Raw genomic sequence first — 17,100 nt, 5'->3', positions numbered from 1 at the left:
GTAATTTTAAAATCTTCTGCATAAAAGTTCTACTACTACTGCTACGAAGGTGCTACGGTACTACGCCGTAGCGTCGTAGCCCGTAGCATCGTAGCATACAAATAATACATTGAATCAAACTATCTATAGGTACGGTCAGGTGCAGATAAACCTGACCCCCCTCTCATAGTAACAATGCTTCTGAGGGGGGTCAGGTTTCTCTGCCCCTTACTGTACTATCAACTGCACTGTAATAGCAGAAACAATTCGGAATGCGATTTGGGCGACCTTCAATTTTTGTGATGTTGAGACTGTTATACCGGATAATTAAAAAGCCTTTTTAAAAAAAGGATTATTTAATTAACACTAAAATACAATGATTAAGAACACTTGGTAATACACTTGGAATTAATAGGAATGAAAGGATCTGTCGGCAACCGCGCGAGTTGAAGGATGAAAGCAGACTTAAGGGAAGAAAGTATGGCGTCTATTGCCTGTATGTGAGAGGGCTGACTGGGATGTCAAGGAGTGCTAACACAGCATTAAGGTTAGCACATCCCGGGTATAACACCTCCCCCTTTAAGAGGAGACTTTGGGGTTGGAACAAAGTCTCTGTAGGGCAAAGGATATGTGGATCTAAACTTTGGTTCTTAGTGGAGCTGCTGAACTGCTAGGATAGGTCTGTATGTCTGTCAGTTCTATTTCAGGGGTGTGTTCCTTAAGGGTAGTAGATTGTGGAGGTGATATGTTTATAATTTTAAATGGAAGAAGGCGGTTGCTGCCAGATTTACACATAGTAAACACAACATAAACAATGACAATAATAGTAAAAATAAAACTTAAAATACTAAGAATAGAATAATGTGTGCCATATTTTAAGATATGTGGGGTTTGTAATTGTTCCAAAGATTTTATTGTGTTTAAAAGAGAATCCATTTTTACTTTATTATTTGAATTTAAATCATCTAAATCTATGTCAATGAGGGCAACATGGGACACATTAGCACTTAAATTTCTTAATCTAATGACATTACAGCAAGTGGCATTAGTAATATCAAAGTCAGGGAAATTATTAATAGGGGAAGTTACATTTAAAAAGTTATACTTGGGTATCAATGTGGTACTTTTACAATATCCAATGCAATCTTTAGAAATAGTTATTATTCCTGTGCCTAATATGTGTTTTTCATATAATTTTGAATTACGACAGTCAATAGTAATTTTATTGGGTTCCGATTGTATATAAATCCACCTATTGTTAGATAACGGTTTCCAAATGTCCACTTTACCAACAACAATTTTTGATTCGCACTGTGGTGGTTTTTCACTGATCACTTTTGCTAATAATTCACTTTCACAAGTAAACTTCGCGTCGGTGGAATACACGTTTTCAATGTCACATATAAGATTATTGGAATCTACGAATTTACAAATGTCCAGGTTGTCGAATGTACAGTATTTAGATTTGTCTTTGGTCATTGCTATATATTTACTACTAGGTATAATAAGACTGAATGAGTCAGGTTGATTCGGGATATGTGGTGTTGGAAGCGCAAGACTATGAAACAATACATATTCTTTAGTATTTACCAGTGGCACTTGTAAGATGAATATAATCTTATTACTAACATAATAACTACTTAATTTAGATATATTAAAAATAAGATACATTGAATTAACATTAAGAGACACAGGTAGCTCAAGGTCATTAGGTAGGTGTCTATAATTATCGGCAAGTTCTCTGTATAATTGGCTTGGTGTAATTATTGATGGGTGTAAGGTATTTCGATTACTAAATAAAATTCCATTAACTACGTCTTCTACTTGAAATGACAGTGTAAGTATGGCAGTTTCTATGTAACTGATAATTTCGTAAACATGACTGAAAACTATTAATCCACTTGTTATTTGACTGAAATTTTGTATTGTCAATGAGAATTTGTCGATAGCTATGTTTAATCTAATTTCGTTATCTTTAATTTTACACAGTGTGTTATTATAAGAAGTCAAAACAGAGGATGTAACGAGTATATTCTGTTTCATTAGTGAAGTCAGTTGTTGTTGGTTGTTTTGTAGTGATTGAATGGCTGCCTCGTACATTAGGCCATCAGTCTCGTCTAATGTTCCAAATATTTGTTTTGCTATTGTTCCTATACCTCCTATCCAGGCGTTGCGTCTATTTCTATTATCTATAAGATGTGATATGGAAGAGAACTCTCTTTTCATATCTATAAATCGAGCTATTAAAGGTCGCAACAGATTACTACAGTCTACATAAATGTCAGTCATGTTTGTTTGGTTACACAAGTAATTTGTAGTATCCAGAGCATTACCAATATTTTTTATATGTGGGGCAAAGTGTGAAATGTCTATTGGAATCAATATTTTAAGTTGTGCATTATTAATTTTGAGGTTCCCTATATAGTCAAAATAGAGGCCCGGACTCGAAGTGATCGGCTGGATATAACTTGGATCGGGTTGACCTTGGGCTGAGCTGCAAACAATAACAGTAATAGTAAAGATAGGTAAGTACTACTATCTTAAGCTTAAACTAAAATATTCAAAACTTAATTCTAATTTATTTATGTATGTACCCACAAATAATACTAACACTTAATTAACTATATTTACAGGTTTAACTCAACGTTGGCTAGTTTTACTTCGTCGTAATGGTGTTTAACATGACGACGATTGATTAGCAAGGTAAGTGTGTTGTTTCCATTTATTTTAATGACCTTGTAAGGTCCTTTCCATTGTGGAGAGAGTCCTTTCCTCATACGAAGGTGATTTTTAAGGTAGACATAGTCACCTGTTTTATATTTTACTGGCCGAGTATGGGTGTCATAATAGGTTTTAGACGATTCTTTAGATTTCCTCATTAAATCTAGGGCTTTTTCGCGGGAGTATTTCAGTCTATTCTGTAGCATGCGAACATAGTCGGGGTATGTTGCGCCTGTACAGTCCTCGTATATGGAATTAGGTAGAGATGGTTTACAGCCAAACAGTAGCTCGAAAGGAGAAAAGTGTGTTGTTGAATGGACAGTTGTATTGTAGGTGAGCATGGCTGTGTAAACATAACGAGGCCAGTTTGTCTGCTCTTCATTAACGAAGGATCTTAGATACTCCTTAAGAGTAGAGTGACTTCTTTCTAAGGCACCTTGGGTTTGTGGATGATATGGAGAAGACCAAAGGTTTTTAATTTTAAGGAATTCGCAGGTTTTCTTAAATAGTTCTGATGTGAAATTGGTTCCTTGGTCAGTTAAGATGGTTTTGGGAATTCCAAAAATGGATATGTAGTGGAGCAGACATTCGCTGGTCTCTTCTGCAGTAGTACTGCGAATGGGATAAGCCGATGAGAATTTAGTTAGATCGTCCTGGATGGTTAGAATATATTTTAATTTAGCTGGTCCAGCTTCAGGGAGTGGTCCGACGATATCTAACGATATACGTTGGCATGGCTCAGTAGAACTACTGGTTATCTGCATTGGGGCTCTGTTGATTTGTCTGAGGGCTTTATTAGTCTGACACTGGGGACATTTTTTTACATAGTTCTCGATATCACCGCGCATGTTTTTCCAGTAAAATTTCTCTTGTATTCTACGAAGCATGCGGGTGCTGCCAAGATGGCCTGCAATTGGGATTTCGTGATTTTCTCTTAGTATCTTGGGAATTTCCGATAACGCAGGGTAAATTATTTTGTCCTTATATATGTTTATATCAATACCCATGTTATGGAATAGGTATAGGTACATATTGTAGATTTTGATAAATTGGTGTACATCGAAGGGGTTTTTGAAGTCGGTTATGGCTATTTCCGATATAGGGCTTTCATTAGCTGAGTTTGAAAATTCGTTTCGTAATGATTTCAGACATTTATAAATATCCTCATAACATGACTTATCAAAGTGATGTACTTTGAAGAATAACAGGTAGTATAATTTATTTTCATTTTCAAATGAAATGAAAGAATTGAGCACTCTTTCTTTATTCAAAATTTCGGGATCTGGAATGATTCCCAATATTTCTTGGATGAACGGGTTTGATTCGTCAAGGTCAATAGAAGTAGGAATAACGATTATTTTTTGTTTTGCTTTAGTGATCTTTTCATTGTGTTCTATGATTTTGGTATTAAGCTGTATATCTTTGTTTGCTATGGATTTCAAGAACGTCGAGTACGGATGATCGGGCAAGTCTGATTGATTATTCGTAGGTGACGGTGTTGGCATTACGATAGGTTGGTCATCAGCCCCAACGGAAGGTGGGTTTACTTCTATTGTTGGGATATCATCGGGAGGATCAGCAGTAGAAGGTAAGTATGGTTCGGGGTTTATTTCAGGTAGTGGTACTAAGTCTTCACCTAGATTAAGGGGACTCAGATCGTCGAGGTTGAAGGACGGTGGAGAGGTTAATAAGTCCATAAGGTCAATGTCGCCAAGTACAGGGTCTTGGTTCTCGTTAGAACCGGATTCTAGAGGTTGTTCTGGCTGGACTGGGTTAACAGGAAACCGGGACAACGCGTCAGCGTTGGTATTTATTTTTCCTTTTTTATAGCGGATATCGTACTCGAACTCTTCGAGTTTGAGACGCCAGCGGATGAGACGTGAGCCGGGGTCTTTACATTTGAATAACCACTCTAGCGGTTTGTGGTCTGTTATGACCGTGAAACTGTTTCCATATAGGTAGGGTCTAAACACCTTCGTCCCGTAGATTACAGCAAGGCACTCTTTTTCTGTCACGCTATAATTACATTCAGCTTTATTAAGTGTGCGTGACGCATAAGCAATGGGGCGGTCTTGTCCTATAGGACCTTGGGATAGTATAGCCGATATGGCGTAGTTTGAAGCATCACATGTCAATAGGAAAGGTTGGGTAAAATCTGGGTACGCCAGTATTGGCGCGGAAATAAGTTTTGTTTTGAGAGATTCGAAAGCAAGTTGTTGATCATTTTGCCACTTGAATGGAACATCCTTTTTCAGGAGGGAAGTTAAAGGTTTGGCTAATTTTGAAAAGTCCGGAATGAACCTTCTATAATATGATACAAGGCCTAGAAAGGACTTGATGTCTTTTGGGGAATTCGGAATAGGATATTCTGAAACGGCTTTTATCTTTTCAGGATTAGGTTTTACTCCATGTTCACCTATGATATGCCCTAAATAGGCTACTTCGGTCCGAAGGAATTCGCATTTTCCTGGTTGCAGTTTGAGATTGAAATTACGGAGTCTTTCAAATACTGATTTCAGATTATTAATGTGGGAATTTAAATCGTGTGAATACACGACGATATCGTCTAAATAAACAAAACAACGGGTGCCTTGTAGGCCGGAAAGACAGGTGTTCATTAATTTTTGGAAGGTGGAAGGTGCGTTTTTGAGGCCAAATGGCATTCTATTGAATTGGAAGTGTCCTTGAGGGACAGAAAAAGCAGTTTTCGGAGCATCGGCTTTATTGATTAAGATTTGATGGAAACCGGAAGTGAGATCTAGTGTGGAGAAATATTTACTGTTTCCCAGTTGATCGAGGATTTCTGAGATTTGAGGTATAGGGTAAGTCTCACCAATGGTAATGTCATTTAGTTTCCTGTAATCAATGACAATACGCCACTTACGCTGACCTTGGGAATCTAGCTTTTTAGGTACAATCCAGATAGGAGAGCTCCAAGGCGAAGATGATGGTTCTATAATGTTTTGGTCTAGCATTTTACCTATCTGAGATTCAACTTCTTTCTTGTGGCACTCCGGGAATCTATAGGATTTGGTATGAATGGGGATGTCACTATTTGTTTTGATTTGATGGTCAAGAGCGGATGTAAAGGTTAAGTGATCTTCTGGCAAGTAGAAAATATCAGAGTACATAGAACAAAGTTCTATGAGAGCTTCTTTCTCTTCGAGATTTAAATGGTCGATTGTGAGCGCGTTTACGACCTTTTCGGTACGTTCAGATGTTGACTGAGTCCTTGAGGTTGATAGGATGGTAACCGAGTCCATAGGCTCGACTTTAAGGGTTAAATTTGTTTTAATATTACTAAATGACTCCGATATATTGGCTACGGTAACGTTGGCGCGATTGTTATCTTTAATCTTAACAATGCAATTTGATATTAAGAGGTTCTCATTAAGGTGTTGGTCCAATATAAGGCCTTCTTTAAGGTCGGTTTTCTTAACTGAAACTTCAATTACAGCTTCTGTACGAGGAGGAATAACATAAAAGGGTTCCGAAAAATGTAATTTTATATCGTTTTTCCCAATTCTCAAAGTATCTCTTGTGTAATCTATTTTACAACCTAGAGCTGTTAGGAAATCTGATCCTATTATACCATCGTAAGGTAAGTTAATGTTCTTTATGATGTGGAATTTAAATGGTGTGGTCTTTTTATCATGGATTTTTAACTTAAGTTGGAAATGGCCATCCGTTTCAATGGTTTCATCTCCAGGATCAACACCTTTAATTTTAATTTGTTCTGTTATAATTTTAGGATATTGGGCAATGCTGGATTGTTTTAATAAACACACTGCGGAACCTGAATCTACTAAAAGAGATAACGGTATGTCTGAGACTTGTGATTCGAGAAGAACATGTGGAAGTAGTCGTTTTGTTGTGTCTATGTTTACTTCATAAACTTGGTTAGGTTTACTTTCTGGGTATTCTTGACGAGTTGAAGTATTTTCAGGAACTGGACTGAGTGGGTAAGTACCACTTTGGGTTTGTGTGATACATTTATTTTTAAATGAATTGTTAGATAGGGCGCTTATTTGGGGCTGGTTACCCGTGTGGTCCCTGGATTCATTGGATAGGGCGCTTATTTGGGGCTGGTTACCCGTGTGGTCCCTGGATTCAATTAATTGGGCACTTATTTGGGGCTGGTTACCCGTGTGGTCCCTGGGTTCATTGGATAGGGTGCTTATTTGGGGCTGGTTACCCGTGTGGTCCCTGGATTTATTAGGTTTTATCAGTTCAGTGGATGATTGATGTGAATGGATTGTGTCGACTTTTGGATTTAGTCTCGCGCGACACCTTTCCGAGACATTTATTCGTTTAAAGGTTCAGGATGATGAGAAGCGTCGACCTCGTCGTAACCGGCTTCATCATCGGGCTGTTCGATAAAGTTTACGCGTGGTTTGTAAGTCGCGTTCTGAGATGATTTAAAACGGTTATTATTATATTCGCGTTTCTTACACATCGAAATGTCGTGGTCGCTGGCTTTGCAGTAGCGGCAAAATGTGTCGTTCGTCTTTTGCTGTGGAGGAGAATTAAAGTTCCTAGGAAACCTGTTAAAGTTGCTCGTGCTGGGCGGTCCTTGTGCTGTAGGGCGGAAGGATGTGGAAGCTTTTGGTTTAGGATAATTATAACCACTGTTACTGTTCGCAGTCTTGCCGTCGGATTGTGGGCGCCTGTAAAGTGTTAATTGAATTCGTTCCTCTGAGATTGCGAAGTTAACAGCTTCGTTTAATGTTTTCGGGGATTTACATCTCACGATATTTGAGATTCGGGGGTGGAGGCCCATGAGGAAATGATGGAGGGCGAGATCCTCCATTGCAGCGATACGGCCAGGTAACTCTTTTACTTTGGAATTATTTAATGATATTTCCGTTAGAAGTTGAGACAAGTGGGTTTCTATGCGAAGTGCATAGACACTTACATTTTCCTGCGGGCCTTGCCTGCTCTCTTGTAGGTCTGTTAGAAGGTGGGAGTAATGTTTCCTTTCACTAAATTGAGTTTTCAAGAACTCTTTGAGTTGATCCCACGAATTAAAATCTTTAATAGAGCAGGCAACCTCCGCTTTCCCATTTAATTGGCTGAGAATGAATTTAAACAATATTGGCTTTTGTTGGTCACTGGCAAGGTTTATGGCATTGTCACAATTGACAAGGAATGAGTTGAGTGTTTCTCTGTTGCCATCGTATGGTTTGACGAACTTGAATAGGGTACCGAAGTCTAATTCTTGAGACATCGTGGCTGTAGTTTTCCGCGTAGTACGAGGAGAACCTTGGGCTGACTTCACTAATGACGATGATTCACCTGTATTTTGTACTGGTTCAGTCAATTCAATATTTAATTTATCTCCTTCTATTTTTGCCAACTTTGGCATACCTACTGAATTACAAAATAGAAATAATCTGAAGGAGATATTAATATTATTTTATGATATTAATCTAAATTGGTTCACTTAAATTGCCAACTGGACCCTAACTTATAGTCTAAACAATGACCAAAGACTTACAGGACGGGAACTGTGTGGGCGAGAGCGAGCAACACGGCGATAGCGACGGCCGGGAACATTCCAGCGGGCGAGATAAGAAGTGTACTTATCGCGTCGACTTGCAGCGGGCGTCGGGTAGATTAAGTTGAGATGAATTCACGATGATGTAGATATAACAGGATAGAGCAGGATACGATGGGCGCCAGGATATGACAGGCACCGACACGATGTAAGGATGTGAAGAGGGAGTAGCTGCATCCAAGTAGCAGCTTATCTTCAATAGGGCGAGATGTCCTTTCCAGGATCGAGGATTGTTCGTAGATTAACTTTAAGTTTAGATTCACGAGAGTTTTGTTTCACTTAGCACTTAGCACTTAAGTTTGAGTAGGAATCCGGAGCGAGTCTGCGGCGCGGTACCGGGCACTGGGGATTTCCGGATCCCACCGCTGCCACCAAAATGTTATACCGGATAATTAAAAAGCCTTTTTAAAAAAAGGATTATTTAATTAACACTAAAATACAATGATTAAGAACACTTGGTAATACACTTGGAATTAATAGGAATGAAAGGATCTGTCGGCAACCGCGCGAGTTGAAGGATGAAAGCAGACTTAAGGGAAGAAAGTATGGCGTCTATTGCCTGTATGTGAGAGGGCTGACTGGGATGTCAAGGAGTGCTAACACAGCATTAAGGTTAGCACATCCCGGGTATAACAAGACGGTGGATCAGATGTGTGTTAATTTAAATATTTTGCTATGTTTAGCAGTGAATTATTGCAGGCAGATGATGAATTTATGTACCTACCTTGATATAAATAATCCTTTCTTGCACAAACATTTATCTTATAACACTTATAGGCAGATAGACAGAACATAAATATAACTATTCTTCGAGCCAAAGGTTGAAAGAGCTTGAAAAAATCGCTTTTAGTGATAAGACCGCCTTTTCGTACCTATGTGTCTGTATATATATAAGCTTTATAAAATCTGTTCTTGTGTACAAATAAAGAATATTCTATGTACCTACAACCTTAGTCAAAGAGGAGAGAAGAAACTACTTCAATCTCGTTTCGTTTATTTACGGATGTAAAGCTGTTTTTCCTAGTTAAATTGAACTTGCAGTAAGATATATTTATTTTAGTTTAATCACTTTTCCATTGGCAGAAGTGTAAGTAGCTTTTTTCTTTGGTAGAGCTGCAACTCCTATTCATCGATCTTGAGTCAAACTAGGTACGTACTGTAATATCGATGCTTGAGATCATCATGCATACCCTAGTTTCATCCTTGTGTTTACTTATTAAATACCTACGAGTTAAGATAAAAGATCATACCGCGATAAGGCCGCTTATTGTACCTTAGTTCTAGTATATAAGTATGTTTTTTTTGTATGTCTGATTTATGTGGTGTTCAATAAAGCAATATTCTATTCTATTCTATTCTATCATATATTCCGTGTACTCCATAATGAACTATAACAATAAATACCTACATAAAATTAGATGGTAAAACTCAAAGTCAAATATTTTTATTCATCGTATAAATATGAAATTTTCTGATGAACGTCAATTTTTGCAAACTACTCTCCGTTCGGATAAGGGGTGCTCTTTCTGTCTTAGGAGAAGAAAGGAGGCAAGAAACTCCTGAGCCATCTTTTCAAAAAAAATAAAAATTAAAGATAACTATGTTGCCAACGTGTTGCATGCACAGAATTACAATATACCTACACATCACACTATTCACTCCGCTGCAGTCGCGTGGTGCAATTAGCAAATTAGCATTCATGATCACGGTTAACAAATCAAAGCCGTGTCAACTGTGCACTTTACAACTCTAGCTACCAAGTTAGTGATGTGCCAGTGATGTAAATATTAGGGATCCCGGATATCCGGTATTGCAATCAAAATATATCTTGCAGGCAATTTCGTTTATACAATATTTGATCAATTCAATCCTTCGCTGATAGACTCTTTGAAGTGAATACTCTACTGTGTTATATACATTTTAGTGTTATTGTTATAGTGGTGAAGTGTATGGTGATTTTGTAACGTTATATTTCGTGAGCTAGGTAGGTAATACAGTTACTTCCTGTAAACCCGGATGTTCAATTTACGGTGGTTGTACGTGATGTGCTGAGATGATTTCGTAAAAATCATTGTTCGCAGAATCGACATACTTATGAATGTCAATGACAAAATATATCGTCACAAGATTCAGGGATTTCTACTATGATTTTACGGGGCTTAAGTTTAAAATACCCCGCACAGTGCCATCGAGCCTTTACAGTGTTCTGATTGTCAGTAGACACGGAGCTATGTCGTTAGCTGACACGTCCTAATTACTGCATTATTTGCTCTACAAATGCAATCACTCTTTGACCTTACATTTAAAGAAATATTACATTATACTATAATTATTATTATTTTTTACTGAAGTTTTTAAACATAAGTCTCAATTTAATTTTTTAGGGCGTCTTACACAACATAGTTAATCAAAATGATTAAATAGTTAGTAAGTCGGGTAAGCGCCCGCTTCTCATGCCAGAGATGCGGGTTCGAATCCCGGCGCTGACATGTACCAATGAGTTCTTTTAACTTAAGTACAATGTAAACCATCGCTCTTACGGTGAAGGAAAACATCGTGAGGAAACCTGCGTATCTCGATCTAGCACATCTAGATATGTGAACCCACCAACCCGCAGTGGACCAGCGTGGTGGGAAATGGTCCAAGCTTAGGAAGGCAGACCTTGGGGGATATGCACAAAGGTTCCACTCGGGAGAACCAGGTGCAGGTACTTACACCCCCACAGAGAATAGAATAGAATAGAATATTAAATAGATTTGATTAATTTTGCTGTGCAAGACACCCTTAATCTTCTGTCATTCTGTCATGAGAATAAGTAGCATGCTTTATATTGCTTTTTCAATAAATGCTGTTGCTTTCATTCCCGAGAAGGCTAGCTTTATTCTTGACCTTCCTCGTCCCGCTGCCGGCCACCTGTCCCGCTTGGCACGCGATTTCATTTGAATTTTAAAAACAATTTTTTAAAACCATTTAGGTACTAAAAACTTTTTTTACATAGCCGACATAGCTCACCGAGTTAGTAAGCTTAAGTGGCAGTGGGATGGTCACATCTGTCGAAGAACCGATGACCGATGGGGTAAACGTGTTCTGGAGTGGAGGCCGCGACTAGGCAAACGTAGTGTGGGACGCCCTCCGTCTAGATGGGATGACGACTTGCGAAAGGTGGCTGGTAATGATTGGATGCGGAAAGCTAAAGATCGCATCCAGTGGCGTGCTTTGGGAGAGGCCTACGTCCAGCAGTAGACTGCTATAGGCTGATGATGATGATGATGATGATGATGATGATGATGATGAAAAACTTTTTTGATAGTAGGTATGTGGGGTTGAATTTTCCATTGCTGGACAAAAGCTATGCCCAAAATACGTCCACAACTATATGTACAGTACATCCTGTATTATATAAGTACGGTCATGTGCTGAGAAACCTGACCCCCGTCTCATAGTAACAATGCTTCTGAGAGGGGTCAGATTTATCTGCCTGCTATAAGTATTATCTACCGGTCAACCCACAGCAGGCACTCATGACTGCTTTTACTGACATATACACACCACAACTACTGTGATTCTTCATGTCACTGTACCTATTGATGTTGTTTTGTATTTGTGATGTGTATTTTTTTAGTAAATAAACGATGTGACTATGTCTCTGTCTATGTCATGTGTTAAAGTGGGAAAAGATAGCACATATTCACGGTGTCCATACAATAACTTTAAATTTTATTGAAACTGTAAAATAAGATTCAGATATTTCAATTCCAGTATCGTTTAACGGTGCGCACTTCCCGCGGTTTTAAAGTTTTTATTGATATAATGAAAATAACTCGAGACCTTCAGTACAACCGTCATTATAAGATTTATATCAAATTAAGATGCTTCAGGGATCTTATGATAATAGTGAACATCTATTTACCACGTATATATAATTTGAAAAGAATAATCGCAAAAAGTTCTACTACTACTGCTACGAAGATGCTACGGTACTACGCCGTAGCGTCGTAGCCCGTAGAAGCGTAGCATATAAAACATTGAATCTGGGTGTTTAATGCAGGTAATAAACTAGCACCACAGTCTGTTTCAAGGTCTCAAGTCCCAATTTTTAGAGACAAACAAATTCAAATTTCAAATTCAAATGGTTTAATCGACGTAAAATTTTACAATTATTTGTCGATAGTCATCTACCACCATTTCACAAAGGCCCCGTCATTGAGAAGGAAAGAAATGGCGAAAGAAACTCCTCGAGCATCTTTAAGAAGGGTTAAAAACAACGTTTGTAACCCTTCTTATTTCTGGACGGTATTATTACAGTAAGTTGCAGGTAGTAGTTTCAGCCATTGAATAATAAAAAGTCCGAAAAGACAGGCTGCGCTTCCTTTATAGCAACTGACGCAAGAGTTGCAATCGTTATTTTACTCAACAAACACTTTATTTCATTTTATTTCACTCAATTTTAAATACGCTTGCGAAATTCGAATACAATACGAATCGTACCCACTTATATTATATAACCTTATAAACTGGTTCAATGGTCTAGTGAACTCTAGTGGTAGAAGCTCTGTTCAACACCCAGAGGTTCCGGGTTCGATCCCAGGTGAGATCATTTTGTCTTCCTAAGTTATGAAAAAATTAACACGCCTGTTTTGGCTAGTATAAGGCTGGATAGTAATGCTATTTAATGTAAAAATGGCTGAGTACCCACTCAACCTTGCGATTTGTCCTCGCAGCTAAAATAGTGAAATCTAGAGTAATTACTCGCCATCCCATGAGTGTACGCGTATGTTGAAATGTTTACAATTAGGAAATTAATTCTTAGGTCCCATGGGTTCACGCCCTATTTCACGTGTATTAAATGTTATAAAGGTTTTTTTTGTTTTCCTTTAAATTATGTCGTTTTTCTAACTTCTACCTTGACACTTTTAATGGATAGGAACTAATTATTTATTGTATTTAATTACTTATCGGTTTTGTCTCCACAAAAAGTTTTTTTTGGGTTTTCAGCTTAAAAACATATTTAACGAAGTCTCAACAGTTCGCCCACGAAGTTCATTGATCATCTCTGCACAAAAGATCAATTCTTCAAACTTTTACTAAAATGCTAATAATTCGGCGTAAAATATTCACCCTGAATAACTTCTAAAATCCATCTTTTTAAAAGCTTAAGACAAAAAAGATCAAATTAAAAAAGTTTTAGAAACAATCGGGAACTTTTACACCTTATCTCGATAGCCATCGATTGAACACAAACCTAGTTTTGGTTAAGTATTTAACTTTACCGAGGCTGCCAAAAGTAAACCCATATTTATACACTCACGGGCAATGAAAACGGTCCACTCACAAAATGCCGATATCTAACAACCCCAATAAAAAAAAATAATGTTAAATTTACCGTTAAACAAAATATTACCGTTTTTAGTTGATAATATCCTAATGCTGTTTTAAATGTGCTTCAATGTTGCAGAAGGCGTAATTAACCTAGCTTTTTCCGTTTAGGAGTGATTCGGTACTTTTCTGAGTGGAACCTTTTCATTGCCCGTGAGTGTAAATACCGAGCTACAGTGACTGCGTAGCATCGTAGCTAGTACCAGATGCGGTAATGAGAACAAGCTGCTTCCTTAGCGTATTAGAACAAATTTAGTGTAAGTCTTCGATAAACCGAAAGTTAGGTGATTCAGCAGGTTTTTTTTTATAATCTTTGATAAAAAATTAAGATTTAAATATTGAATATTGAAGCGACGAGACAGAGTAAGAGATGCGGTGTTACATACATAAACACGTATTATACATATACACAATCATTTTTCAGTTTTCAGTTTTCATCGCGGTTTTTGACGTAAAGTAATAAAGACGTTTCTGCTACAGCGACGCTATTCAATAAAGTTATTTAAAAATGCATCACAGTGCATAATGCTTCTCGCGTGGACACAAAACGTTTAACTATACAAGTCTGCCTGAGCGGACATTATACTTGAAGGTGAATAATGCACGGACCCGTCTATCCGTCTGTCTTTAAACAGACAGAGACGAATGGATGCGTCCTGCTGTCGTTTATTAAAACTCTTTATGCATGTAGGTATGTGTGGATCTATACACTCACGAGAAATTAAAAAGTACCACTTACAAAATAGCGACACTAAATTACCCCAATTTTAAAACATTTAAGTAGTTTAGAATTTGATCAAATTATTTAGGTACGTTTTTTAGTTGGTAATATTCTCAATATTACAGACGATGTCAAACATTAATGTGTTCCGTTTAGGAGTAATTTTGTGAAATTAGGTTTGCGATACGATAGGTTACGATATAGGTTAATATAAAATAAAAGAAAGTTTAGAAAAATAAATATCATTTTTAACCGCACAATACTCCACTCAACTCAACAAAATTGACACTCACCGATCCAACCGTCCAATATCAATATCGGCGGATAAAATAAACCACTTCTTACCGTGGACAAATAAAACAATAATCAGCTCAACATTGAGTTGTGCCTCGGGCAAGGTAAAGCACTTCCAAGCCACTGCATCTGTTTACAAAAAGAAATAGGCACCGGCTACTTATAGGGGAAGCAGTAGAATATCTTCACAGATACACACCGAACACGGGTTTTATGTGAGCATACGGTACAGGAAAACATTGTGAGGAAACCTCCACATCTAGATTTGTACCGCATTGTACTCATGCAAAAAGCTACCTTTCACGTGAGTATATACCACTGTGCATTGTTCATACAGCGAAAATCAGGTGGCTCACTTGCGATTCACCTCTGATCACTCAGGGATTATAGTCGTGAGCATAATTATGCTAAGTATGTAAGACTTATGTTATGTACATATTTAGGCTATTTGCAATCGCTCTCTCAGGCTTCAGGTTCGCCTATTGCTATATGTTTACTAGTCGGGTAATGCACATCTTTTCTTTTCTGTTTATCTAATACCTACCATTGTGGCCTAGAGAACTTGATTGTAGATGAAGTATAGGGGCGCATTTATTGTGCGTTTGACAGTCTCTCTTGAAATCGTTGAAATTTCATTTAGTTTACCACTGCGCACTGTACCAATAAAATAAGTAAGTAAGTTGTACATTCTGTGTAAAAAGTATCGGGACTGGGTCAATAAAACAAAAAATGTTTGTTAAGTATTCATCCAATACCTCATACATCAAAATCTATCAAGCCGTTTAGACTACAGGAGGGAACCAAGAAACAGACAAACATACATACATACAAACATACAATCGAAAAAACATTACCCTACTCCTTCGGCAGTCGGGTAAAAATAATAAAAAAACAGTCTTTCGCCTGCGGCCACGGACGTAGAAAGGTGGGGTTGTTTATATTTCCAACTATTTTAAATCTATTTGAATCTTCACTATGACGTGATGCTATACAACGTAGCTCTTAACTCAAGCATCGTAAGTATTACATTACAACTGTAAATGTTGCATTTAGGGCGGCGTCCTCCTTACTAGGAATTATGCAGGTGTTTCGAAAGTTATATCTACACCTTGAACACTTTCAGCGGAGGTCAGGGACTTCACTATCACATGGAATAATTACTGTTTGGTTTGAGCCACGGCAAAAAGCCGCAGACAGTTAAACACACGGTCATCGCATGCAAATACGATCCAGAATAGCTAAAAATATACTAAAATAGCTGAAAAGTACTAACTAGGTACTTGTGTGCAAAACAGCTAATTATGTCTATAATGTATTTGTAAATCTGTCCATTTTATCTAAGTATATTTATTAACTTATAACGTAACGTAAGTAAATAAACTAACGTTATGCTGTACACTTTCTAAGTTTCTGTGGTAAGGCCCTTTACAGCGTGGCACCGCAACAAACCATGTACTTCTATGATATACTTAGGCATTTTTTAAAAAGAAAAAAAAAAAAAAAAACAGTATTTATCAACCTAAGATGTTTTTAACCAGTGGTTTATCTGCAAATTCCGCTCTAGGCGAACCTGTAAACGTATCTAACATATTGTCTCCATGTGGTGTTCACAGAATAATAACTAGTACCAGTACAGAAGTCCATCTTCGCAATGGCTTTTAAAGAAATATGACTCCATCCCATAAGCAATAAGATCTAATTTAGATCGCGTTCCAGCCGCACACGTTTTTAATTACTTACCTTCCAATTTATTTTTGAGGGAATATGCGCCTTATTTCACTGGAATACGGTGCATAATAAGTTATACGTGGTTATACGCATTGAAAAAGAAGCCACCTTAGGGTTGCCTCAGCATCAGCACCACAGACTACAACGTTTACTAAGCAACGGACTGAGTTTGTAAAAAGAATGTCATGATTTTAAAACAAAATTAATTTGAATTTAGAATACAAAGCTATTCCAAACTTATTTTCTATTAGAAATGACTAGTAAAAGCTACGGCAATTTCATAGTTAAAGACCTATTCATAGATCATAGATCTATTATTTTAAGTAAAAGAAAGAGGTAGATAGGAACCTATATGTACCTAAAACATTTACTTCAGTCAAAAAATGATTTTTTTCTTCATAATGTGTGATAATATTGAGATGAATTAATTGATCATGATGTTCTGTTTTAGTTTAGTTGAGCATGAATCCCACTCAGCTCACATTTTATAATCGATTCATTAATACATTTTGAGAGAAGTCTTGTGTCTGTAATTTTTTATTTTTTTTATAAAGTTAAACTTAGTCGAACAAAATTAAATAGCGCGCGCGTGTGTGTCGTCTTTCGCTTGCGGCAACCGACTAGATTGGCCACGCAGACGTAGCCGGCGCCATGCTGGCTCCTGCGCCGCCCGCGCGCGGAGTGACACAGGCCTGGCTCCGGCGAGCCACGGGTCACTCTATAT

General features: G+C 37.6%; 1 protein-coding gene across 1 annotated transcript; it reads right to left on the bottom strand.

The window, feature by feature from the left end:
• Nucleotides 1-2,021: 2,021 nt before the first annotated feature.
• On the bottom strand, nt 2,022-7,927 carry LOC125490066. The gene is made up of 3 exons (XM_048628089.1): nt 7,616-7,927; nt 7,153-7,213; nt 2,022-5,971 (listed from the first exon to the last, which is right to left on the bottom strand). Exons 1-3 carry the CDS (start codon nt 7,925-7,927, stop codon nt 2,607-2,609), a joined length of 3,738 nt encoding a protein of 1,245 aa, XP_048484046.1. The 3' UTR covers nt 2,022-2,606.
• Nucleotides 7,928-17,100: the final 9,173 nt, after the last annotated feature.

The sequence above is a fragment of the Plutella xylostella genome, chromosome 20 (assembly GCF_932276165.1).
Source record: "Plutella xylostella chromosome 20, ilPluXylo3.1, whole genome shotgun sequence".
Taxonomy (NCBI): Eukaryota; Metazoa; Arthropoda; class Insecta; order Lepidoptera; family Plutellidae; genus Plutella; species Plutella xylostella.
The sequence above is the reverse complement of the archived record's forward strand: the minus strand, read 5'-3'. Positions and strand labels throughout refer to the sequence as shown.

Coding starts and splice junctions, on each gene's coding strand:
- LOC125490066 (XM_048628089.1), bottom strand. CDS start 7,927: ATGTCTCAAGAATTAGACTTCGGTACCCTATTCAAGTTCGTCAAACCA. Junction 7,214..7,615: donor GGCAAGGCCCGCAGGAAAAT/GTAAGTGTCTAT, acceptor TCTCCTCCACAG/CAAAAGACGAACGACACATT. Junction 5,972..7,152: donor CGACCACGACATTTCGATGT/GTAAGAAACGCG, acceptor TAACCCTTAAAG/TCGAGCCTATGGACTCGGTT.